Below are 26332 nucleotides of genomic sequence, written 5' to 3' on the forward strand. Positions count from 1 at the left end.
ACTTTTCTCCAACATTGACCCGAGGGTAGTGCTTGGGAAAATTCGATTTCGCAAATGTACAGAATTTCCTATAGGATAGATTGAAAGAGGAAATTTTGCAAAATAATCGGATTAATTCTATTTCTTCCCTCGATTGATTTGGTTTTTCAACGAGCTCAAGGCTAAGTTGAGACAAACTTTTTTCGAAAATTGCCTAAGGGTCTCAAAAATTGTGGAGACTCGAACTTGAGATGCTGTGAAAAATCAGACGCCCAATTCAATTCGTTATAAGCTGAGGATGACCAAGTCCAAATGTACTTGGTGCGTCCTTCAATGTCTTTTGATCATGAAAATGAGCTACAAAAGGGTAGTAAAAATCTAAATTTGAATATGAGTGACAAGGCAGAGCACTTCACAATGCAACATCTCCATCTAAACCATCCTACTAGCAATGCGCTTGTCTTTACCAAAGAAACTCAATACTCAAAGACACGGCCCTTTCGTCGAAACTCACTCACACTCTTTGGTCTAGAGCGATTGGACTAATATCAAAGACACCCCCCCAAAAAAAGAGACTCGATACTACCTACATTTGCCACGGTGATTGTCCCAAGATAGAGGCTTTTACCATATATGTAACACGAAGAGCTTGTCTCAAAACTATCTTTTGATAACACTAAAGCAAGGTACTTAATGACTTGTGACACTTTGAACGTACCCATACAATTAATACGAGAAGGGATTCCGAGCCTCTCCCCCGGCCATGTGTCGCATGCTCCTTACTTCGCCAACCTCCCCTTGCAGCTAGACGAGACGATCGCACAGGTGGCCTTTGCTGGCGAGCTAGTCTTGTTGAATTTGCATGTGCATGAGCATGGGCTTGGAGCACCAGCTTGTTTTTCAGAATGATTAGCACAGACTACTACTGTTGTTTGATTCTTGTTTAATACTTCTTTTTAGCACTAATTTCAACCGCTTTACAAGATTTTGAACCCTTTCCAATAATAATTGTAGTACGCACTTGCCAAACCTGGTTGAATGGTTCTCTCTCTCTCTCTCTCTCTCTCTCTCTCTCTCTCCGTGGTCGTTCCTTTAAGTCAACTCCCGCCAATTTTGATGGTTCACAAAGTTACTCGTAGCCGGGCGGGCGGCAGCGGGCGGAGATGAGCATCGAGCAGAAGTGCTGAACTGTCAATTTTAGGCAAAACGTACGCTGGTACAAAAGCCGGCCGTCAAAAATCTCGAGGATTGTTTGGGAGTTGCTGGTCAAAGCGGGCTGGGCCCTCCCTCCTCCAAACTCCCAAGTTTCACCACCCGCAGTAGCGCAGAGCTGCTCTCGAACTACACAGGCAGCATGCTGAGAGAGAGAGAGAGAGAGAGAGAGAGAGCGCTCATCTCTCTTCCCGCATTTCCTGATGCTCTGCAGCCCACCCCCTTCCTCCCCTCTCTCCCCCGTTGACGAGTCCACTCTGCGAGCGTGCTCGTATTTGTCTGTTTGCTCTTGGTCCCCCTCTTTGATTTTTCTGCTATTTTAAGTCGTCTCCGCACCCAAGTCACAATCTCTCTATCTCTCTGTACACGATCATCCCTCTTTAAGCTCCCAAATCATTCTATTATACTTGTGCGTGCACAGGCTAGTGCACGAACACACACACACAAACTTATCCTTGTTGTATGCCCCTGTTGTGCAGTTTGTACACACATGTATGCTTAGCAACGCAAATATGTAAATTGTACATACAACTGTCGAAAAACCAAAACTTCACTTCTTGCAACACACAGAAAACCTTGCGGTCCTCGCTTTGAACATCATTTCTCATCATCCCAAGTCTTTCTTTCTGAGAAATCGAACACTAGTGCGTCACATATTTCACCAGCATGTTTCGCAAAGATGTATTGCGTGCACACATCATTCCTTCTCCAGCTAAAGCAGCCTTGTTCCTTCTTGTATTTGCATCTTCAATACACTGGTCTATTAGCATTTCTGATTCAGTTGAAGGTCAGATTCTGTATACTTTTCTCCAAATTATAAAACGGGGAGTATGTATGTACCTGCATATCCTAAACTGCAACATTTTCAGTGTCATATTGTTACTTCGAATATACTGACATTGTGGCATTCCCTATCGTAAACATGTTTGTGGAATGGCACTGATCAGCAAGACATGAATAATATGTGTGTGCACAAAGCATGATTTTTTTTGGGTATAGCGCGCTATGCTGTAGACTAGATTGAGAACAAAAGCTAAACCTGCTTGAGTTTTCTCAAACCAAGAGTGTATGCATGTATATTCATTTACAAATAAGCAAGTTTTGGGATTGTGTGTTGAAAACTTTTGGGTTTTTTATGTTGTAGTGCGCGCTCTTCGAGCAATAAAAGCTAGTATTGGGGATGTCTTTAACCGGCTCCGTAACTGGGAAGGAGAGGATCCGTGCGGAGACAGTTGGACGGGCGTCTTATGCACGGATATTAATGGAACAAGCTATGTTACAGAACTGTAAGTGCAAGTAGAGATTTGCAATGAGGGAATTTTTTATCAATATGCCAAATGTTTCTTACAATAATGAAAATCTATTAATTGGTATAAAAATGATTTCAAATCTCTATGTGCAGGCGGTTGCTGAACATGAATTTTACTGGAACTTTGGCCCCAGATTTGGGCAATTTGACACAGCTCACCATCATGTAAGCACTTTACTGTCATTGAGAGCTGTTGGCAATGAGAGATTGATAATGTCCTCCCAAAACAAACCTGCCCAGACATAAGGCAGCCTAAGTTTTGCGTGAGAACATCGACATGATCACCAATTGACCATTGATACTCTTGCCAATTAGCATTGCTGATTTTCACTGAATGAAAATTCAAATGAGCCATTGCATTCCTATGCCTTGTATCGTTGCAAAAGCTGGAATGCTTAGACATGATCTGTTGCTAATAATTCTCATTACTCTGGTAAGTACAGAGGGGAGATCTATAATAAAGGCATTGCTACTGAAAAATTTGTTAGGACTGCGCATTCATGCTTCCATTCCGGCCAACCTTTTTGGAGGAATGTGAGGTCCACTTCATAACAACCCACTCATAACGGTCTTCCCTCAAAAATGCTGCAAGGAACCCTCTTTAACTGCCAATTGTGCCGCCACCAACTCTAAAAAAAATTAGTGTGTTGAGGCTCCATGTGCTTGGTGTGGCACTCGTGTGGCAACACTAGTGAAGAACAAGGAGTATATACAATGATGATGACATGACCATAGTCCCATAGGGCCAATCAAGGAGTTTGTCTACAAAAAATTAAATCTGAAATCCTGTTTTGTTTTAAAGAATGGCTCAATCATAGCATACCAAGCTCTACAAGCCTATGCTAAGCTGAGAGATTTGTTTGCAGCCTGTATCGGGACTGAGTGAGGATAATTATAAGAGTCCATTTGTTGTAAAATGGTCCTTTTCCAAGTATGTAGACCCACTATAGCTTTAGCTATGCTAAGAAGGTGAAGAATCCTGTGAGAATTTTAAAACAAGAGAAACTCACATGGTCCCTTAACAAGCTAACAACACACATACAAAAGAAAGTACACTGTATTTCCCTTCTCCTTTAAGGCATGTTTGGCATGCCAAAAATCCTCTTGAGTATTTTCAAGCGTTCTCTGGATAATTCTTGCCTGAGATACTCAACATGTAGTGTGATCCTCGCTTCCAATACATGGATCCATACAGAAAATATAAGGTGGCCATGTACAAACTCTCCAAGTCCAAGAAACTAATCTTCAAACAAGGCCACTCTCAACTTGCCGTTGCAGTCAAACAGTCATTAGTGGAAGAAGATAATGGAAAGCGAGAAGCAACCATACATGATAAGAGTTTTCCATCCTTGCGATTCTAAACTCCTCAAACCCTGCACAATACCAGAGCCAAGTCTTGATATCCTGAAACCTCAAGTCAAATGGACGGCCCAGCTCCACAAGGTCTAACTCATAAATATCCCTCACCAGTTGAAACTTGTTGTTGCTCTTTTGGCAGTTATTTAATCTTTGTAGTGGTGGCAATAGGCAGAGTGACTAAGCGCTAATGCCTATGCGGCACTAGCGAACACCCTTCAAAGTTTCGGATCAGAGAAATCGAAGGGTACTCACTTGTGCCTGCACATGGCACTGAGCGCCCGAAATTGAACCGGATGGTAGCAAGAATGTCAACATATGGCAGTTTTATTGAAATGACAAAAAGATCACCCAAAAGATATATCGGATTGTCACTATTGAATGCCCCCCCCCCTTGGGGTTGAAGCTAGGGAGGATGCCGCCTGAGGGCCATGGCGAGGAGCTGTGTGGTATGCAGAGAACGAGAGAGAGAAGTCGACATGGTAAAAACAAAAACCACTCTGTATTGTATTGAAAGCCTTACAATATAAAAGATAACCTTGCCATGCATAACTTGGAGTCCAAGTGAAGTCACCTGCATGCTCCATAAAGGGAATTTCCCATAGGCTAGACACTCAAGATAACTGACGAAAAAGGGCTTGAACCCAACAATCCCCCCCCTCAAGCCCGAACTGGATAAGCAACTCATGATACCTTGAGTTTTTGGTGTACTCGTCAACCGTGAGTTTTAGGTTTTCTCACAACCAAGGATTTTTGGTGTATCCATAACCTGCTGCTAGATCAGTAACCCCCCCTTGAACAGATAGGGTGTAGGTCAGAAAAAGTTAGCTACCAAAAATGGAGTTTTTGGTTCACTGCCAAACCTTGGGTTTATGGTGTACCCAGTAACCTCATGAGAAGTGGTAAAAACAGGCTGAGAACTGACAAAAATTGGGAGGTCTTACCACTTATCTGTGTGGTGGCAGTGTCTAACCCGTACAAAAGTGTATCATGGCATGACTAACAATAGATAAGGTAAAAGAGGCTATGAGTGAAAAAGATAATTTTGTTGACAAAAGACAAAACAAAACTATGACACTGAACTAGTAAAATAATTTTGTGAAATCTTGTACTGCAATCTCAAAGGAGATCTTCATGTGTAGCATTAGTTGACTTATTGCTAAAGCTTGCATATACTGAATCTTTTCCATGCCGGATAGTGGTTTGAAAAGCCCTTTGTTAGGTCGCACGCAACGGCAATTGCATTTGAAGTGCTTGATGTAGCGAATCGATCTTTGTTCTTGCATGCATTTTGACATGATGTTGCAAGTCAGAGACTAGAACTTCGAGCATCTCAATATGCTGGCCTATACCAAGCGCTATGATAGCTTTTTGATATGTCATCACTTGCATAGCACTACAAACAACACCGTTTTAAAAAAAAAGTCGTAGGCTTGTAGTGTTCTGAAACACGTAGGAAATCACTTTTGCTATCTATGCCTTGGAAATGCATAAACACCGTTGTGAACTAGCTTCACAATCTTGACCAGTCTTTGGGTGGCAAGAAGACTTCCGAAACAAGGTATGTTTTGTGTGAATAACCCCTTACGCAGGCAAAGAAGGTGTTCAACTAGTGTCAAATCAAAAATAAAAACTTTTGCAACAACGACCTGCAAACCTGCGCCTGGTCGAGTTTCCTCTAGCTGGAGACGAAGGGGGTTATGGTCAGCACTTGTTTGTGTTGGCCAGTTATCGGGCGTAGCTTTCCCTTCGATTGCAGCAGGACAGGCCAGCGGCAGCAACAGCAACAGCCACTGCGACAAGGATCTTGAGCCCCAATACTAACGAACCACAGCTCGAGCTTCAGCTTCAATGGCTAGAGACGCTCTGTATCGGCCCTGTGAAGTCGACCGCAGGCCCTTATGGCTCTTTGTTCCCTACTCTAGACAGCGCAGCAAAAGTAGTGATTTGATACGCTCCTCCAGATGCCACCACTTGCCAGCGCCAAGCTTCTCCTTCCTTTGGCAGCCCACCTGGGCTCTGATACCAGTTGTTGGGGTTGGAGCTAGGGAGGATGCCGCCTGAGGGCCATGGCGAGGAGCTGTGTGGTAGAGAGAGAGAGAGAGAGAGAGAGAGAGAGAGAGAGAGAGAGAGAGAAGTCGACCCGGTAAAAACAAAAACCACGCTGTATTGTATTGAAAGCCTTACAATATAAAAGTTAACCTTGCCATGCATACCTTGGAGTCCAAGTGAAGTCACCTGCATGCTCCATAAAGGGAATTTCCCATAGGCTAGACACTCAAGATAACTGACGAAAAAGGGCTTGAACCCAACACCACCCCCTCCCCCCCTTCCCGGCTCCCTTTGGCCTCCCTCTGGAAAAATTGATTTTTTAAATACCGTGCGGTATCAGGATTTTATATTAGGTGCTTTTGAGAATAGATGCCAGATCCTGAAATTATCTATAAAGATTGCTTTTAGGCTTTAGCTACCTGCACAATTTTGGTTGCTTGATACATTGAAGCACATGGGAGTAGCTTTGGCATACCTTTTATGTGTTCAGTGCAGACTGAGACATCTGTGCCATCTGTTAAGGTGGTTGTCACCCCTTCCACACAATTTCGAGATGCTCACTTTTCGGTAGAAATAGTTGTCACACTCGCAAAGGAGCAGCCTGTGCCCTTGTTTATAGACGACGAGTAGTGAGATAAAGGAGTGATGAGGTGGAGCAACTCTCACACGATTTACCACTTGATGTGAGGTTACCAGACCAAGATTGAGAGGGCGATCCCAGGGCAGGCAGGTAGAGCAAAAGGATCAACGGTCAATGGATTTTGGGAGGAGCCTGAGGTACCCTAAGAAAGGCCAGCTCAGCAGTTGGTTGATCCTTTGGAGATCATGTCACAGTCCCCTCATAGTAGGCACTAATGGGAGAACATCAGCATATTGAGTCTCCTCGTTTATCTGAGGAGTTGATTATTTAGCGAGCTTTGCTTCACCATCAGATGTTTAAACTTTAATAGTAGGCACTAATGGGAGAACATCAGCATATTGAGTCTCCTCGTTTAGCTCAGGAGTTTGATTATTTAGCAAGCTTTGCTTCACCATCAGTTGCCTCACAGCAGGCACTAATGGGAGACATCGGCATATTGAGTCTCCTCGTTTAGCTGAGGAGTTTGATTATTTAGCAGGCTTTGCTTCACCATCAGATGTTTCATTTATCCATGAGGTTACTGGGCCATTTCAATGCTCGTGGTCCATGGGGATTTTTTGATGTATCCTTGAGGGTGGGCCACCATGTGTTGATAATTACAGCTTTTTGCAGAACGGGCCCGATCTTTCTTGGTCTAGAGAGAGCTCAGTCAGAGAGATCTTTGTGGTATTGTCTCTTGGCTTTTGTAATGGAGGACAAGCGGATTCTTCCCACCTCTCTTCTAGTTTGGCTTTTAAAAAGATCTGAATCCTATTTTGGAGTACCACATAAAGAGATATTGAATTAGATCAGGATGATTGTGGAGGCACAGGATAGGGGCTTTCCAATCATGTGGCTTTTACAAGCTCCTACAGGAGGGTTCTTGCAGCAAATACTTGATATCATTTTGGTTACTAGCATTGAACTAGATGGTTTCGCTACACCACCTGAGGTGGACAGAGCTTTTGGAAGATTTGTGTAGGCTTCCTGAGGCCAATTTGACCATCTATACCATCCTCATGATTGATGTATGGGTGTTTTTCCCCATGATGTCATTGTAATATATGTTCCCGATATTTCTTGTATATTGACCAATGGTTGAATTTTATGTAACGCAAAGGGTTAAACCCCCATTTTTACTCATAGAGAGAGATAGAGAGAAACCCATATACTATCATCAGCAAGTAACATGACATGGAATCGTTTCTCTTTCCTTTTCCTACTATTCTCATTAATTCTGGTACTATTTCTTATTTTTCTTTGAAGATAATCAATATGAAGAGATTTGTTTCTCTGGATGAGAAAGAATTTTTAATTTTCCAATGTACCTTGCATGTCAGTGTCAAAAAATGTTATTTGTTATAAAGTGATCTTGTTTATTCTGCATAGGGATTTCATGTGGAACAATATCACAGGGTCCATCCCTCCAGAGGTTGGTTACTTGAGGAAACTCCAATTAATGTAAGTCCACAGTTTTGCTGTTTCAAATCTTAAACATTGACATTTTGTGGAGTAGGCTTGAATACTTTTAAGACTGCGGTTCAGGCTTCTTAGTGGAAACAAGTTGAGTGGGATCTTATCACCGGAATTTGGCAACCTTACAGCCCTCGATCGCTTTCAGATTGATGAAAATAACATCTCTGGTCCTATACCCTCAAGTTACCAGTTTCTCAACAATTTGCGGCACTTGTGAGTTTGGACATGGGGCTCATTATTGCATACAAGCTTATGAACTACATGAATACTTACATGTTCATATTTGGAATAGATTGCACTAACTTCAATTTTTGATATTCACATTATGAAACTTGGTCTACTCAACCTTTATTGATTAAGATATTTCTTGGTAGCCACATGAACAACAACTCTTTGAATGGAAGCATCCCTCCAGAGTTGGGCAGACTTCGAATGCTAGCACATCTGTAAGGATTTTGAAGCTTCTGTCTGGATGTACTTTTTAATGTCCAATACATGATTATAAGTGACTCTTCATGATTAGAAATGTTCTTGGCTTTGTGCTGGAGTCTAGAATATGGTGGTTAACCTGTCATGTCAAACTGTTTCTTTGCATACAGTTTGTTCGATAACAACAAGCTGACTGGAGAGATACCCTCAGAAATATCCAACATTTCCGCTCTTCTTATTGTGTAAGTTCACTCTGTTAAACTCAAGTTTATGAATGTTACTTTTACACTTGGTTACCTTTGTAAATGTACTGGGGCCAGCAACTGACTCACACTACATACTCTTAAGACCTTGGATACACGCTATAAGGTTGAGTCCTTAATTAGCAATGACTAGCTCAAATAAACTAGAAATTTTAGGAGGTTCCAAGCATGAAAGTACCTCTGTAAGGAGAAATTTGCCAGAGTCCTAGCACTGCAAAACCATAGGCAAGGTCATGGCTCACTATGATGGCACCAGTTCACCTTGTAAATGAAGCAAACCAAAACGGTCTTTAATCTTAGTCAATATGAAGTGTTTATTTTGCTCTTGCTGTTGACCATACAGACAACTTGACAACAACCAATTCAGTGGCTCAATACCAGCAAGCTTCCAAAATTTCTCCAGAAGCAACATCACCAAGCTGTAAGCATAATCATGTGTAATTTCGGTGATATTCTCTCTCTTGAAACTTCTATTTAGAAGCACGAAATATCTCATATAAGTGCTCTCTAGTTATTTAAAATTGTACCTCAAGGGTTTGTCAAAGGTACCATCTCAAACAAAGAAAGAAATTAATCCATGTAAATAGAGCTACATACGAACTTACCATTGCTTGGTCAAACTATATGAAGGCTCTTAAACCAGAGGAACTGGAAGGATAGCCAAAGGAGAAGCAATAGTAGCTTGCACTTCACAAAACCTTCTAACTCTCCATTTGCCAAGTAGTTCTTAGACTGCTTGTTGATTTACTTTCTTTCCTGACGTCTTTTGTGTGTCTTCAGGAGTTTAAGAAACTGTGGTTTGAATGGCACGATCCCTGACTTCTCGGAAATAGCCACGTTACTATACTTGTAAGTGCAAGCTCATTGTTTCTTTCCTGCTTATGTTTTTTTATCAATTTCTTGACGTAGTTTTTCCTAATGTGCAGGGACCTAAGCCACAATCAGTTAAGTGGGGGACTTCCCCCAAACTTGCCTCAGAGTCTCAGAACAATGTGAGATTAATATGATTTGATGCACATAAGAGTAATTTAAGGTTTTTAAGGGAGCCACCAGTGCGTCGATCCCGATGTCTGTGCTCTAAAAACTCTCATGAAGTTTGGTTTGTGAAGTGATTTATCCAACAATCGACTGGATGGAGAAATCCCTGCTTCCATTTATGGACTCGGAAGATTGGAGCTGTTGTAAGTGCCCTTAACCACATTTTTACTCTAGTTTGTGAGCCAGGTTTTTCACAAATATAATCACCGGTCTCCTGATTACATATTGCAGGCTTCTGCAGAACAACTCTTTGGATGGAGTCATAGCAGCAGATCTCCTTGCTCACGATCCCTTCACGAATGCAGGCTCAGTTTATGTTATGTGAGATGTTCTCACTACACATTTTAATGGAATGTTTGATTGCTTTCATGCCTTCTTTTTGTCCTAAATTTGCAGTTTTGAATGTCTAGGGACTTCCAAAGTAACAATTTCACGGACCTCTCCCCTTCGGCGCTTCTTTCACTTCCAAATGTAACACTGAGGTATTATCTTATTTCCATGATTTCCAAAATACGAGACACATTGTGTGCTATTTCATCCTTCAAGCCTATGAGTGCAGGCTATCAGGAAATCCTCTATGTGAAGCGTCGCAAAATTTTTCAGCATATTGCACAAATTCTAGTGGTGTTGGTGCCAATGTGTCCATTCCTCTTCCCACTGTGCCATTGCCCATGGGTTGTTCGGATGCCACCTGTGACAAAAGTCGCAATCAAGAGCTCAACTATGGACTTGTAGACTTTGGTGTCTGTCAATGCGCCTATCCTCTCAGTGTGGGATACCGTCTCAAAAGTCCCAGCTTTGCTATCTACCAACCTTACCAAATTGCTCTCCAAAACTACTTGGGATTAAGACTTAATTTGTCCGACCATCAAGTAAACGTATCAGACTTTACCTGGGAGCCTGGGCCTCGTTTGGGTGTAAATCTCAAGCTATTTCCAAGTAATGGCTCTGCTCAGTTCAACTCTTCTGAGGTGGAGCGCCTTTACAATCAATTTGCAACCTTTACTATAGCTGGCAACAGAACCTTTGGTCCTCACGAGGTTCTTTTTTTCTTGATGGAGTTCCCATACAACAGTGAGTTCTTCAAGAGAACCTTCTTTCCTGCAAAGATCATTTGTTGGAAGTCGTGCAAAAGTCAATGCAATTGCTAATGCAGGTTCTTTAACCAATGCCGCTGGATCTAAAACTGGATTGAAGGGTGGGGCCATTGCTGGTATTGTCCTTGGTGGTGCCGCTTTCACAGCCCTTGTTGTAGTGGCAGTTCTACTTTTTGTGGCGAAACGAAGGGGCTTATTCGCTGCGCGTAGAGGACGAGCAGGTAGTAACCTTTGGTTTCGAACTTGCTTATCGTGCATGTTTTCAAACTGCCACATACACACTCTCCTTCATTTATGGATGTGAATAGACAAAAAACGTAAGCTTCTCGGTCACTCATAGCACTACCACATGGCTTCTGCTTGTATCGAGCGCACACACACAAACACAATTACTTTTAAGTGGCGGTATGTATTCTTGAATGAGTGCTTTTATGCATTGGTGGTGCATATTTACTGTGTCCACAGTTTTGAGTGATTGTATGCATTCTTGCTGGCATACTTTTATGCATTGTTGGTGCTTGTTCACCCCAGTCACAATGCATTCTTGAGACATGGATAATTGCCTGATTTTATTGATTGAGTCCGTCCACATGAATGGAACGGATCAGTCATATGCTGTTTTGTGCTTTGTGATGACAGCTCGACATCATGAACGCCTAAAAGTAGACGGTGTGAAGGATTTCACCTTCAAGGAGATGACGAAAGCCACCAACAACTTTGACAGCTCCTTGCAGATTGGACAAGGCGGATATGGAAAGGTTTACAAGGCCATTTTGGCCGATGGATTGATAGTTGCTATAAAACGAGCTGAAGAAGGGTCTCTCCAAGGAACAAAAGAGTTCTTGACAGAGCTGCAAACGCTCTCTCGCCTTCATCACCGTAATCTGGTCGACTTGGTTGGATTTTGTGATGATGAAGGAGAACAGATGCTGATTTACGAGTTTATGGCAAATGGCACACTACGTGATCACTTAAATTGTGAGTAACATATCCATTATTGGTTTTTCATTTTGCAAGAACTTAGCTGATTATGCTACAAGACAAGCAGTATAAAGTGGCTCATACACAATATTGTAGCTCATCCCAGTACACCACAAGCACATAATGTGCTGTTCAAAACATGTATACCGAAATAATAAAGGCCAAATAGCCAAAAACAAAAAACAAGACGACTTTCTCCTCCAGAGAATTATAAGCGTCGCCATAGTTGATTGTCCTTTCAATATGAGGGCTCTCCATAGTTGGCATACATCTGCAACACTCTGAAGTTGTCATCTTAGTTTGCAGATTGCCTACCTATTCTGAAAGCGCACATTGTTTTCCATTTTCATTTCAGCAAGCTCTAAAGCACCCCTTGCTTTTGAAAGAAGGATTCAGATAGCATTAGGTGCAGCAAAAGGAATTCTGTATCTTCACACTGAAGCCGATCCTCCCTTGTTTCATCGCGATATCAAAGCTACCAATATCTTGCTAGATCACAAATTCGGGGCAAGAGTTGCAGATTTTGGCCTCTCAAAGCTTGCTCCAGTTGCAGAAATAGAAGGTGATGCAGGTGGCTATGTGTCAACGGTGGTGAAAGGAACTCCGGTAAAGATTCAGTCTTGTTTCTTCTTAGGCTGAATGATGTTTTCCCTTGGTAATGTTGTCAATGGTCATAGAATGTTGTTGTCGGTGGTCAATATACTAGGTCTTTGTTTTTACAATTTTGTGCTTGCGGGCGTGTGTGTGCATTTTTGTTTTGGGGAGTTTGGGGGGGTAGTAGGTAAGGTATGCTTGCTCAACAGTGTCGGGCACCTGTCACAAGAAATCCTGCTCCATGACTCAACCAGAGCTTTGCCCTTCCCTGCCTCATCCTGTAGTCCGACTGCCCCCTCTTGGAGCCCATCTCCCTTGGGCTTCCACCCTCTAGCCTGGATTCTTCAGTTCAGCAACATGCTCAGACACCGTTCAACTCCCTAGGCTCTAGCCCATGGAACTTTCCCACGCTTGGACCATGAAACATCACGGTCACTATACCATTCAAATCCACCTGGCATGCGAGTCCATAGAGGTGGCCACCATCAGAAGTTCAAAACCCCTGAGAGGGAGAGAGGGGAGATCATGGAAGTAGACCGGGAGGCTATCCACGAAGACCACGAAGGAATGGACAAAACCATCGAGGTGAAGATAGAGGTAAACATGGAGGGATGGGTGAATGTTTTTAGGAAGAAGGTGAATGTAGAGGTGGAGGAACACTAACGGTATAAAACCATATGGGGAAGTGCAACACTTCAGGAGAAAGGATGAGGAAAGCTTGCCAGCTCAACGTAAGTGTAACAGGGGTGCCACTTACACACACACCCCCAAAAATACAATGCAAGGTGCTCTCTCTGGACCAAGAAAAATAAAACGTCCTGCATACAGCTGGAAGAAAAACATTTCGACACATAGAGACCCACTCCTCAAAGAAACATCTGCAAATGTCCATGAGGAGTTGGATCTATTATTGCTTTTGGGATTTTTGCATGGCATTTGGCAGTCCCTCTAGCGAGTTTGATGCGTAGGCTATATGACTTGGCAGTCCCCACTGACCTTAAATGGGAGATCATGGCATTGTATGAGACACCGATGAGTAGAGTACGCACAACAGAGGGCTTATCACAGGTGGTTCACTCCGGAAACAGGGATGCCCACTTTCACCTACTCTTTTTGGTATGTATGATGAGGTGTCACGGGTACATTGACATAGAGGGAGATAAAGGACCACAGCTATCAGGTACTTGGATACCCCTATTGTTATATGCCGATGACATTGTGCTCATAGAGGACTCATCACAGGGGCTACAAAAGCAGCTTGATGCATTATAGACCTTTGCTAGAGGTTTGTCAGTTTTGACAAGCAAAAGTTACAATCTTTAACAGTACAATGCAGCGCGTGAGGGCATCGTCACCTGCTCTCCTGTATGGGTAGGAGGAGGTGGAGTATGTGGAGTCCTACACTTGAGAGGGCTGTCCTTCTCCATGGGAGAGGCAACGACAGTGAGACTGCACAAGGGCATGCAGCATTAGGAGGGTTGGAGCGGATATGCTCACAGGTGTAGTTCCACGAGCCCCACACTAAGCCATGGCTTGTCGACACATTGGTGACCTCCACATTATTGTCTGGGGAAGAAAATGGCTTTCTACAGAGACCATTTTCTCCACACCACTAAAAATGGCTTGATCATACGGCTGAGCTACATGGTCTCTGTAGAAAATGGCTTTCTACAGAGACCATTTTCTCCACACCACTAAGGATGGCTTCATCATACGGCTGAGCTACATGGATGAGCATCTTTGACATGGGGTTGTGTTGGATCAGAGATGTCTCGGATTGTTCCTGCTAGAGCTGTGCAAACTTAGGGAGAGCTTGCTGAGGACATTAGGGGAAACACAGTCTCAGAGACGAATCACAGATTTCTTTACACCAGCCAGGGAAGAGCTAGAGGAGCAGTCACCACAACAAATCTCAGAGCCCACCCACACTAGAGGTATGTTGCTTGACCGAGCAACTGAGCTAGGCAGATCCAGACGCCCGACCTTGAGCGATCTCCCACCATCGACGAAGGCTGCAACAGAAGATACGGATCACTTTAGCTCGACATGCGAGACGGCCAAGCAGAGTACTAACCATGGAGGAGGTTGATGAGATTTGACAACGACCAATGAGAGATTTCATTTGAACCCACCAACCTCCCCCCCCCCCCCCCGCCATCTCGTCTCAATTCCAAACCAGCTTCAGATTCATTTCCTTTTTCCTTAGTTTAGTATTAGTTCTTTGTAATTTCCATACTCAGACATGATATCAGATTCACCAATTGTAACTTTTTGGTCTCACAGGTCATTTTGGCCTTTCGAAGACGTTAATATAACATTTCATTTCATTTCATTTCTCCTTCTCTCTTTTATTTTGTACAAGTCTAAACTATTTTGTCTTTTCCGATAGAGAGAGGACATACACACATGTATACTTGATTTGTCTCATAGGCTGACTTCGGCCTCACATAGATGTTAAAAAGCGCTCTCTCTCTCTCTCTCTCTGCCCCTGCGCTCCCGCTCTGCACCCGACCTGCTCGCTACTGCTCTGCACATGATCGCGCGCGCTCTGCACCCCCCCGCCTCCTGCTTGCCCTCTCCTGCTTGCATCTCTCTCTCCTACACGCTGATCTCCTACACGAGCTGCACACCCTCTCCCCCCGCCTGCTGTGACAGCGCGCCCAGCCCCTGCGCATTCTCCTACAGCTGTTGCCGCACTAAGAGAAGAAGCGAGGCAAGCAGAGGGGCAGAAATGGGTGGCCGGCTATTGTAATGGCACACGCTAGAGCCGGGCAACTCAGACGCGACAAACAGCCGTTGGCGGCAGCAAGGGAGGACGTGACGTGGGCGTGCACTAGGGGACGAAGCAAAGGCAGCAGAGGGATGTGAGCATGTGTGTAGGCTAGGGTTGGTTGCAAGCTCCTCTACGCGTAGAAGGCCATGTCCTACGCGCGCCCCTGCATTTATCTACGCGTAGTACCTCCTAGGTTAAAGTTTAAAGAATTTTAAGGTTTAACTTTTAAGTTTTGCCTTATTCTCAGTCCCTCACCCTAGTACCCTAGTACACTACCCCACATTTGTGGCTCAGGTTCGATGGATCCGCCTACCGAAGGGGAAGGGCCGGGTGTAGATAGCTACACCACCCCAAAAAAAACAACAGCTACATTTAAACGGAGAAATAGAGATACTATACTATCACCAAGATCCTTACGAGTTGGGAACACCTCCAAGATACATGATGAGCTAATGATGGAGAAGGTTCAGGTGATGCTCAAATTAGAGCTAAACTATATGAGAGATGACATTAGGAAGGAAATGCACGCGAGCGCCGAGAGCTACAGGAACTACGGGAAAAAGATGCAATAATTGAGGAGCTAAAAGGAGAACTTGCGGCTTGCAAATCTGCAACTAAGGAAAAGGGAGACGACCAACCTTCGGTGCTGAAGGAGCTCGAGGACATGAAGGATCAGATGAAAGCTCTACGAGGAGACGAACAGAAATCGAAAACGGCATCTTCATAGGCGGAACGTCTTTTTAAGACACAAGAAAAGGTTGATGAAGCAGAGAAATGGATTGAGGATGCGAAGAAAGGGAAGGCCCAGATGCCCGAGACCACACCTACCTCCACCATTATTAATATGACCATTGAGGAAGAGCAGAAAAGGAAGAATCGGGCTCTGCATGTGCGGGTCAGAGGAGTCAAAGACAAAGAGGATGTAGATGAAGAAGTAAAGGAACTGTTACAACCCATGGGCATCACAGAGCATACTCACACAAGTGCATGGAGAGTGGGCAAGAATGGAATCGATGAGAAGGGAAACGTTAAGGATAGAGCACTTATTCTCCGCTTCCCGAATATAGAAATAAGGAAAGAATTTCTAAAGAAGAGGCCAACTCTTAAGAAAACCGGTATTTTCCTGGGAGATGACCTTACAGTGGCACAAGTAGCACACATGCAAGAGTTGATGCCAGAGATCAGGGCAGCGAGAGAAAAGGGGAAAATCGCCTTTTATAGAGGAGGGAAAGTAGTGGTTCTGGAAAAGCGCTCATCATGACGGTGCGAGACCTATGGGGCGACGCTCCGGATAGTGGCGTGGAATTGTAATGGATCGTATAGGCTAGATGTAGGTGCCTTTGAAGACAGCTTTAGGGACAGAGACATAGTTTTCTACTCAGAGACACACCAGATACAGGGAAACCTTATGCCACATGTGAAGGGTTATTTATGGGAAACAGCTGGTCGACCAAACAAGAGATCTCTACGGGGTAGCCGGGGTTCAGGAGGAGTAGCAGTCTTATTTAAAGAGGAGCTGAAACCACTACTACAGATTATCAGGAAAGATGAGCAAGCAAGGTATATGTGGGTGAGAATGAGAGCCGAGATAGGTAGATTTCTATATATCGCTATATGCTACTTCCCTCCAAGTACATCAGTCTACTCCTCACCTAAAGGACAGTCCCCTTTCTCCATATTGAATAATGACATATGGGAGTTCTCTAGAGATGGAGACATCGTTCTCTTAGGAGACTTTAATGCTAGAACGGCCAACTCTCAAGCAGTGTTCTATGATACTTATGAGGAAATGCTCAGAGAAGTGGATTTATCACAGAAGGGGCTTACTAGAAACTCAAAGGATAAAAAACACACTGAATATGGGAGACATCTCATGGAGATGGCAACTATACATGGTTTGGCCATACTTAATGGTCTAGAGAATTTCCCTTTATCTGGGGGATTCACATGCTTCCCGCACAGGCATGGGGCCAGTACAGTGGATTATGTCATGACTTCACCAAGCTTTATTTCTAGTATCGAGGACTTTAAGGTGGGACCAAGACCGGTTGGGATTGCAGTGGATCATGCTCTCTTGACCCTATCAATGTCCTTCCAGTACAATGCCTCTCAAGCACAAAGGAAGAAGACACACACAAGATATACTTTCACGCCAGAGACTGATTCAGTCTATGTGGAAAAGATCTATAATAGGATGTGGGTAGCCGAGCCAATATATACTGTAGAGGAGATTACTTCTCAGTTAACAAAGATACTACATGGAGCAGCACAAGAGGCATACCCACATACTCAACCTGATCAGAAGAGAGGATCTGGGAACATGCCTCAAAACAGTTGGTATGACGAGGAATGCAGAGAGACGAGAACCCAGGTCCAAAAAGAGCTTACACTTGGGATCATCACATATAGGCAGTCTCGGATTGCTCTTCGGTGTACGTAGCAAGAAAAGGGCATTCTTAGCCAAACTGGAGAAGGATTTATATCAGCTCTTCTTGAGTCAGGACTCACATGAGGCCTGGCGTTTATTTCACGAGCACTCACCGCCTCCGACGATTACTTCTCCTGAGATTTGGGGTCAATATGTAACATCATTATATATGGTATCTGGACAGCCTCCATTACCAGATCCGCTAGAGCCATGCCCTGCTACTAGTACTTTCTTTACTACGGAAATGGTGAAAAAAGCCATTGATAAGATGAAGACAAGAAGAGCATATGATCATGATGGTTTAGTAGCAGAACATCTGATCCATGCTAGGGATCTACTTTCAGAAGTCCTTGCTTGTTTGTTTAATCGGGTCATGTGTGAAGGATTACCTGAATCTTGGAAATTATCTACTATCGTACCTATTTTCAAATCAGGGGATCCTATGATACCCGGGAACTACCGTACCATTATGGTAGGTCACACATTGACCCGACTATACGCATCCATTCTTGAACAAAAATTGAGTAGATGGGCAGAGAATGAGGGCATAAGGGCAACGAGACAAGCTGGATTCAGGAGGGGTTATTCCACTTTAGATCATATTCTTACGCTCAGAGCCATTATTGAGGAAGGAAGAGCAAGCGGGAGAAGGATGTATTGTTGCTTTGTGGATTTTCGGAAAGCTTTTGATACAGTACCAAGGGCCAGATTGATGTGCAGGATGCAAGAGTTAGGGGTTTCCAAAGAGATTATTTAGGGGATCATGGCCTTATACGGGTCAGTAATTGGTTATGTACGTACTCCAGAAGGGGATTCCGACATTGTTCATTCCACCGTTGGAGTAAAGCAGGGATGCCCACTGTCCCCTACTTTATTTGGTATGTACATAGATGAGGTATCAGATTACATTGATAGAGTGACAGAGGTGCTCAACTTGCACGTTCATGGATCCCTTTGTTGTTGTATGCAGATGATATTGTATTGATAGCAGAATCACCAGATGGAATGCAGAGGCAGCTAGATGAATTACATAAATTTGCAGAGGACAGTGGACTGTCGGTAAACTTGGGTAAAACCAAAGTTATGGTGTTTAACACCACACCGCAGTGGGTTAGGAGATCGGCACCTACATTTGCATATGGCCAGGATACAGTAGAGTACACAGATGCATACACATACCTTGGTGTGGTATTTGTAGGACCCAAGTTTACTCTTAAGAAAGCAGCGGATGCTAGATTGTCCAGAGCCTCTGCGGCCTTGGGAGGGTTGGAGAGGATGTGTTCACAAGTGCAGTTTCAGGAACCACGAACAAAACTTTGGCTCTTTGATACTGTGGTGGCTTCGGCTATGCTTTATGGGGAGACCATCTGTGGATCAGGATAATTGGAAGTCAATGGAGAGACCTTTGGTATCTATGATTTCTCGAATGATTAGAGCCAAGGCCTCCGTACCACACGCGATTACCCGAGCGGATCTAGCTGCCCCTCCGATAGAAATTGAAGCTCTTACCAGATCAGTGTCCTTTATACATGGTTTGTGGGATACAAATAATTGCCGATATACTAGACTGGCCCTCGAATCCTCTCGACAATTAGCAATGAAAGGGGATACATCATGCTGGTATGTGCAACTGTCCTCGTGGTTTCAGAGACACGAGTTCAATATAGAAAGATTACCCCCCTTCCAATACTCTCTTGAGGCTCCATCACTGGCAATTACACGAACGGAGATTAATAAAATCATCCGTCAGGATCTTATACAGTTGGATACTAAGAGGACATGGGTAGACCCTACACAAGAATTGGGCACGAAGATGGCCGACTACAAAGAAAACTTCCTACAGCTATCTGAAGATGGATTTGTGATTCGCCCGAGCTACATGGATACCCACCTGTCTCATGGTTTGAGATGTGCTATTGGTTAGATTCGTACATCCTCACACCAGCTGGAAATTGAATTTGGCAGATTTAGGGGAATCCCACCAGAGAGGAGAATTTGCAAGTTATGCGGAATGGAGCCGAAGACAGAATTACACTACATATGCCATTGCACCGTATACTATGAGATACGTGGGCGTTTCCATTGCCTATTTAAAGAAGTCTTTGGACCTCTAGATAGAGTCATGCAATACCAAGATCCAAGATGCTTAGGCTTGTACCTACCGGAACTACATCGGCACAGGGATAATCTAATGAGAAGACAAAGAGCACTACAGCCTCAGAGGCAGATCACAGATTTCTTCGGATCGAGAGAAGCAGGAGTGGAAGGAGAAGCAAGAGGCCAGCAGCCAGCACAAAGGAGTACCCACATTCATACCAAAGGCACCCTCATTGACAGGGCGATTGAGCTTAGGAAATCGAGACGACCATGACCAAGATGCAGAAGCACACTTCACCGGAGGAGACTACAACAAAGGATTAGAAGCATTCTAGGCAGACACCCAGAATGCTCCTAAGAAGGTTATTTAATACTTTGTATTTAGTTTTTCACATTTACTTTCACACTTAGTACTTTAGTACTAAGGTACCCAGACATTGTAACAGGTTCACCACTTTTGTACCAGTTTGGTCTCATAGGTCATTCTGGCCTTTTGAAGACGTTAATATAACATTTCATTTCTCTCTCTCTCTGGCCTCCTCAAGCTGCGAGCTGCCCGACAGTGGGGGCTGCGTGCTGTTCTTAGCAGGTACAGGTGTAGGTTCGGGGCAGTCTACAGCAAGGTTGCGCCCTGGTTATCACGGATGGCTCCATCAAGAGCGCCTACAGTAAGGCAGTCCCGCAGAGGCTGCATGGATTCCATTCTCCTACAGGTGCTAGAATAGGAGCAGACCCCGCTGGGGCTGCATCTCCTATTTCGGCAGGTACATCCCCTGCACTCTGCGGGGAGTGCTTTTGTGCGCAGGCAGTTTCAAGCCAGAGGGTTGCGTTGGTTGTGTGGGACAGCTTGGACAGGTTCGGATTTGTGGTGTATGCAGGACAGCGTTAGACAGGTTTGGGTTGAGCACATTGGGCGCAAGGCCCCTCCATTATTTTGGCTTTAAGGCTGACGCCCGCAGTGGGCTGTGGTTGTACCATTATCCGCTGTGGAATGCTTGATGCAAATGTATGCTTGATGCGGGAGACAATGTATGCATAGTGTGGATGCATATATGCGCTTAGTGGCTCTTTTCCGGATGGCGATTAAGCATGAGGAAGCTGAGTGATAAAACCGATCCCCTAGAGGACGCCATTCAAAAGTGCAAAGAGGAAATGACAGAAACTATTACCAAGATGAACCGCAGTCTATTGGGCACAATAAAAATGCTCGAAGGACGTGTCCTAATCCAAGAAAGCAAGATAAACGCACTGGAAGACCGAGTGACGACTCAGGATGAAGAGATTGCGTCACTCAAGAAAGATCTCGTTGAAGCACGATCAAGCAACACACTGGAAGAGGGCGAATTGCAACCCTCAGTAATCGAAGAAATCAACACGATCAAGGAGAAAGTACAGGCCATCAAAGAGGGAGAAGAACAACACAAAGAGATGACGACTTCTTGGGTGGATGAAGGCGGATGAAGCCGAGAAATGGATCGAGGTGGCCAAGAAAGGAAAAGGCAAGGAGATAACGTCCACGTCGACACCCACTATCATTAATCAGACACTAGAGGAGGAGCAAAGAAGACATGTGCCCGCTTTACATGTGAGAATTTGCGGTCTTAAAGACAAAGGCAATGTGGATGAAGAGGTAAAAGAACTCATGGCCTTGATGGGGGTTCATGAGCCAACGCACACAAGAGCCTGGAAAGTGGGCAACATAAAGAAAAATGGAAGCAGTGGGGAAACCTCAAAAGAAAGGGCACTCATCCTCCGTTTTCCCTCCATGGACGCGAAGAAGTCCTTGAAGAAAAGGCCAACTCTTAAAGAGACGGGCATTTTTCTCGGGGATGATCTTACCCTCTCGCAGATCGCTCATATGCAGGAAGTAATGCCGGAGATTAGAGCGGCAAGGGGAAAAGGCAAGATTGCCTTTTACTGAGATGGAAGAGTAGTAATACTGGAGCGACGCTCCACATGATGGTGCGAGACTCATGGGACCACACTCAAAGTGGCGGCCTGGAACTGTAGTGGATCCATGCGTCTTGATGTGGGTGCTTTTGAGGATAGCTTTACTGGAAGAGACATCATATTTTACTCTGAGACACACCAAACCCTTGGGCAATCCATGCCTCACATCAGTGGATATAGATAGGAGATAGCTTACAGACAAGAGACACGCTCAGAGCACAGAGGACGGGGCTCGGGGGGAGTGGCAGTGTTATTTAGAGAGGATTTGCAGCCATTGATACATATAGCCCGCAGGGATGAGCAGGCTAGGTACATGTGGGTGAGATTGAAAGCAGAGACAGGCAGATATTTCTACATTGCTATTTGCTACTTTCCCTCGAGTACGTTGGTCTATGCATCACCCAGAGGACAGTCCCCCTTTTCTATTTTGGACGATGACATATGGGAGTTCTCTAGAGATGGTGACATTATCATTCTAGGGGACTTCAATGCTAGGACTGCCCATCACCAAACAATGTTTTATGATACTTCAGAGGAGATGCTGAGAGAGCTAGATGTTGTAGAGACGGGCCTGTCCAAACTATCACACGATGCGGAATATACTGAGTATGGGCGACACCAGATAGACATGGGCACCGCACATGGACTGGCCATCTCGAATGGCCTACAGAGGTTTCCTGCTTCGGGAGGCTTCACATGCTTCCCACACAGACATGGAGCCAGCACAGTGGACTATGTCATGGCACAACCGAGCCTCATCTCTAGTATCCAGGACCTCACGGTTGGACCTTGACCTATTGGTGTGGCAATGGATCATACTCTTGTATCGCTGACCATTTCTTTTCAGTTTAGTGTAGCACAAAGGCTACGGGCAGCAGCCCCTACTCGCTACACCTTCACGCGGGAGACGGACTCTGTATACATAGATGGGATCTACAGACGCCTGTGCACAGAGAAGCCATGGCGACCTCTAGAGGAGCTTACTACTATACTGCCACAGACACTACATGATGCAGCAGCAGAGGCATACCCACATACCCAGCCTGAGCAGAGACGTTGTTCGGGGAGCATGCCCAAGAATAGTTGGTATGATGAGGAATGCCTGGACACTAGAGCTAGACTTCAGAGGGAGGTGCTTTTGGGAGACATCACTCATAGGCAGTCACAGATCGACTTCCGACACCTAGTGCGGTGGAAGAGGAGGGCATTTTTGGCTCGCCTAGAGCAGGATCTATACCAGCTATTCTTGAGTCAGGACTCACGTAAGGCATGGAGCCTCTTTCATGAGCACTCCCCCCCCCCCCGCCATCACTTCTACAAAGGCGTGGGGCCATTATGCATCATCTTTGTACACAGTTCCTAACCAGCACCCCCTTCCTGACCCCCCCGATCCATGCCCACACAAATGTGTTTTTTTCACCGGCTGAGATGGTGAGGAAGGCCATTGACAGGATGAGGACTGGGAGAGCATATGATCATGATGGCTTAGTGGCTGAGCATTTCATGCATGCCAGAGATTTACTAGCAGAGCTTCTTGCAGTTATGTTTAACCGTGCCATGTGTGAGGGCTTGCCTGATACCTGGAGCCTATCTACTATTGTACCTTTCTTCAAGTCGGGAGACCCTATGGAGCCTGGGAACTATCGCACTATCATGATTGGACACACATCGGCACGATTGTACACATCTATTCTTGAGCAGCAGCTGAGTAGATGGGCAGAGAGGGAGGGGATGCGCACAGCCGGGCAGGCAGGTTTCAGGAGGGGTTTTTCTACTCTTGACCATATCTTGACACTCAGAGCCATCATTGAGGAGGGTAGATCGCGTGGGAGACGGATCTATTGCAGCTTTGTGGATTTGCGTAAAGCATTTGACACAGTGCCCAGAGCTAGATTGATGCGCAGATTACGGGAGATGGGAGTACCCACAGAGCTCATTTGGGGGGTCATGGCATTATACAGGTCAGTAGTGGGGCATGTACGCACCCCAGAGGGTCTATCCACACCGGTTTACTCCACTATTGGGGTGAAGCAGGGCTGCCCGCTCTCTCCTACTCTATTTGGTATGTATATAGATGAGGTTTCTGACTACATTGAGAGAGATGGTGATAGAGGTGCACAGCTGGCAGGGACATGGATTCCACTATTGTCATATGCTGATGATATTGTTTTGATCTCTGACTCTCCGGAGGGGATGCAACGTCACCTGATGCTTTGCATAGGTTTGCCCAAGAAAGTGGTTTGTCCGTCAACCTTGGTAAAACCAAGGTCATGGTATTTAATACCACCCCACAGTGGATCAGGAGGTCAGCGCCCGCCTTCACATACGGCCAGGAAAAGGTGGAGTATATAGATGCCTACACTTACCTTGGAGTGGTTTTTAGTGCTAGGCACGAAGATGGCTTTCTACAAAGAGCATCTCCTCCAGCTTACGGAGGATGGTTTTGTGACGAGGCCCAGATACATGGACACTCACCTGTCTCATGTGATACGATGTGCTATTGGCCAGATACGCACATCTTCACACCAGCTACGGATCGAGACTAGGAGATACAGCGGAGTATCAGCAGAGGCCAGGACATGTCCCCTGTGTGACATCGAGCCTGAGACAGAGTTGCACTACACATGCCACTGCCCCGTCTACTACGAGATACGAGGCCGCTTCCATTGCTTGTTCAGAGAGGGCTTTGGACCATTCTCTAGAGTCATGCGGTACGAGAATTAGAGATGCCTAGGTTTGTTTTTGCTCGAGCTGCGCAGACACAGAGAGAGCTTGATGAGAGGAAAGACTAGCCAGTCTCAGATTCAGATCACAGACTTCTTTAGAGCTGCCACCCAGTAGTGTAGGATTCCATAGTATTTTATTTTGTCATTTTGTCATCTTGTTACTCTGACTTTATATCAGATCCACCACATTGTAACTTTCTAGTCTCATAGGTCACTTTGGCCTTTTGAAGACGTTAATGTAACATTTCATTTTCTCTCTCTCTCTCTCTCTCTCTCTCTCTCTCTCTCTCTCTCTCACACACACACACACACACACACACAATGTGTCTCTGAGGCATGAAAACATTTATTTGCAGGGATACCTTGATCCGGAGTATTTCCTCACCCACAAGCTGACAGACAAGAGTGATGTGTACAGCTTTGGAGTGGTTTTGCTAGAGCTTCTGACTGGCCAGCAGCCCATTACAAAGGGAAAAAATTTGGTCAGGGAGGTAAGAAAGGTCATATGCAACATTTGTGGTATGTGAAGGTGACTGGTTCTTGAATGTGTGGGTGCTTCATATATATGCATATGCAGGTCCATATGGCTTATGAAGCTGGCATGTTGTTATCGACTGTGGATCCAAGGATGGGACCATATCCTGCAGAATGCTTAGAACCTTTCATGCGCCTTGCTTTTGCATGCTGTAAGGACGAGACTGACTCACGACCTTCTATGGCCGAGGTGGTTCGGGAGCTGGAAGGCATCAAGCGCCTGCTGCCTCCGGATGCTACATTGTCCTTTGAAACTTCAGTGGATACAGAACCGAGTTCTGCTAAACATCACAAAGGCTTCATCACATACAACCCTTATATTTCTTCTGATATCGATGGAAGTAATCTGATGAGTGGCACCATACCCTCCATTGTCCCAAGATGAAGGACAAGTCTTCTTATGGATGTACTACTCAACCAAGCCAATGTAGGTGTTGGCTTGTTGTTAAGTATTGATTTGATCTGATCTGTATCAGAACAGATGAATGTAATCAGCTGTATATATCTTTGCCAAGACAAGGGCTCTAGTCTGTAGTGAAACAAATGCGTGAATGTCATTAAATCTGCTCATATTACATGTATATTTAATCCAGGGATATGTAATTTTTCTGAGAGGAGCATGTTTTTGCCTCAAAAGCATTTAGTTAAATGTATATTCTGTGAAGTCACTGTAGATTGCTTGTTGTATTGTTCTGATCTGATTTGCATCAGATTAGAGATGTGTATAATCCGCTAAAAATACCTTTGCTAAGACACGGGCTCCAGTCTTATTGAAATAGGCAATGCTTTCATGTCGATAAATGTTTTTCTATTATAAGAGCATGATTTTGTCTCAACAAAAAAGCCTAAAAGTTTTGTGGCATGTAAATGCTTATAATTGATTGGTTAAGGTGATTTCCCTTTTCAGACATTGGCCATGTATCATGGTCAAGCAAGGGCCAAATGGTATTGCGCAAGATCCATTACAATATCTTATCGTGTCTCCGATTCAGTTTAAATGTTTCATGACACCAAGATGCTTGTAATTGTTACATGGTTTGCACTCTTTATAGGTGCTGAGAAACCAATTAAGACTCTTCCTCCTTCCTCTTTCCACCTATTAACCATAAACGGGCAAGCAAGGGCTACATACTACTGACCTCTCATTGATCCAAACAACATGGGTGATTATGGGCGAGATCTATGGTCGGGAATCAGTGTCGCAGGGCGAGATCATCCTTGACCATCAAATCAAGTTGGTATACAAGGGGTGAAGGGTGAACAAGGGGTGAATTAGGGCACCCAAGTCCATCAACTTGATTCGCCAGCCAAGATCGCCTCCAACCGACACTCATTTTCAACCATAGATCCACAATACATTCCATATGACTCGATTGAGACCTTTCAAAGGTGAAGTGCCAGTGGACAGGGGGCTAAAAT

The 26332-nt window shown here is 44.6% G+C and overlaps 1 protein-coding gene and 1 long non-coding RNA gene across 8 annotated transcripts in view; one reads left to right on the forward strand and one right to left on the reverse strand.

The window, feature by feature from the left end:
- LOC147438563 (uncharacterized) overlaps positions 1-26332 on the reverse strand; it is a 104787-nt gene that overhangs the window by 3059 nt on the left and 75396 nt on the right. Inside the window, exons 6-7 of one of the 7 annotated variants that reach the window (XR_015184503.1) lie at positions 8874-8956; positions 2683-3873 (exon numbers count right to left, since the gene is read on the reverse strand). The exons of 1 other annotated variant lie outside the window; for it this stretch is intronic. This is a non-coding gene — a long non-coding RNA (uncharacterized LOC147438563). Of the gene's footprint in view, positions 1-1894; positions 2032-2682; positions 3874-8711; positions 8957-25246; positions 25381-26332 lie in introns of those variants that run through there. 5 more of the 7 variants (XR_015184505.1, XR_015184506.1, XR_015184502.1 and 2 more) reach the window with 5 other exon arrangements.
- On the forward strand, positions 1337-25298 carry LOC147438564 (putative LRR receptor-like serine/threonine-protein kinase At1g06840). The gene is made up of 19 exons (XM_086484647.1): positions 1337-1978; positions 2336-2477; positions 2594-2665; positions 7917-7988; positions 8073-8216; positions 8378-8449; positions 8603-8674; positions 9039-9116; positions 9476-9544; positions 9622-9687; positions 9805-9876; positions 9965-10054; positions 10144-10215; positions 10293-10807; positions 10890-11051; positions 11470-11808; positions 12167-12417; positions 24736-24870; positions 24957-25298. The coding sequence occupies exons 1-19, from the start codon at positions 1858-1860 to the stop codon at positions 25296-25298; spliced, it is 2886 nt and encodes a 961-aa protein (XP_086340773.1). The 5' UTR covers positions 1337-1857.

This window comes from Adiantum capillus-veneris, chromosome 16 (assembly GCF_014529385.1).
Source record: "Adiantum capillus-veneris isolate H3 chromosome 16, ASM1452938v2, whole genome shotgun sequence".
NCBI classification, from domain to species: Eukaryota; Viridiplantae; Streptophyta; class Polypodiopsida; order Polypodiales; family Pteridaceae; genus Adiantum; species Adiantum capillus-veneris.

Excerpts from the sequence above, each read along its gene's own strand:
- LOC147438564 (XM_086484647.1), top strand. The coding sequence starts at position 1,858 with ATGTTTCGCAAAGATGTATTGCGTGCACACATCATTCCTTCTCCAGCT. Across the intron at positions 2,666-7,916 it reads TTGACACAGCTCACCATCAT|GGATTTCATGTGGAACAATA; the intron begins GTAAGCACTTTA and ends TATTCTGCATAG. Across the intron at positions 10,055-10,143 it reads GCAGGCTCAGTTTATGTTAT|GGACTTCCAAAGTAACAATT; the intron begins GTGAGATGTTCT and ends TTGAATGTCTAG.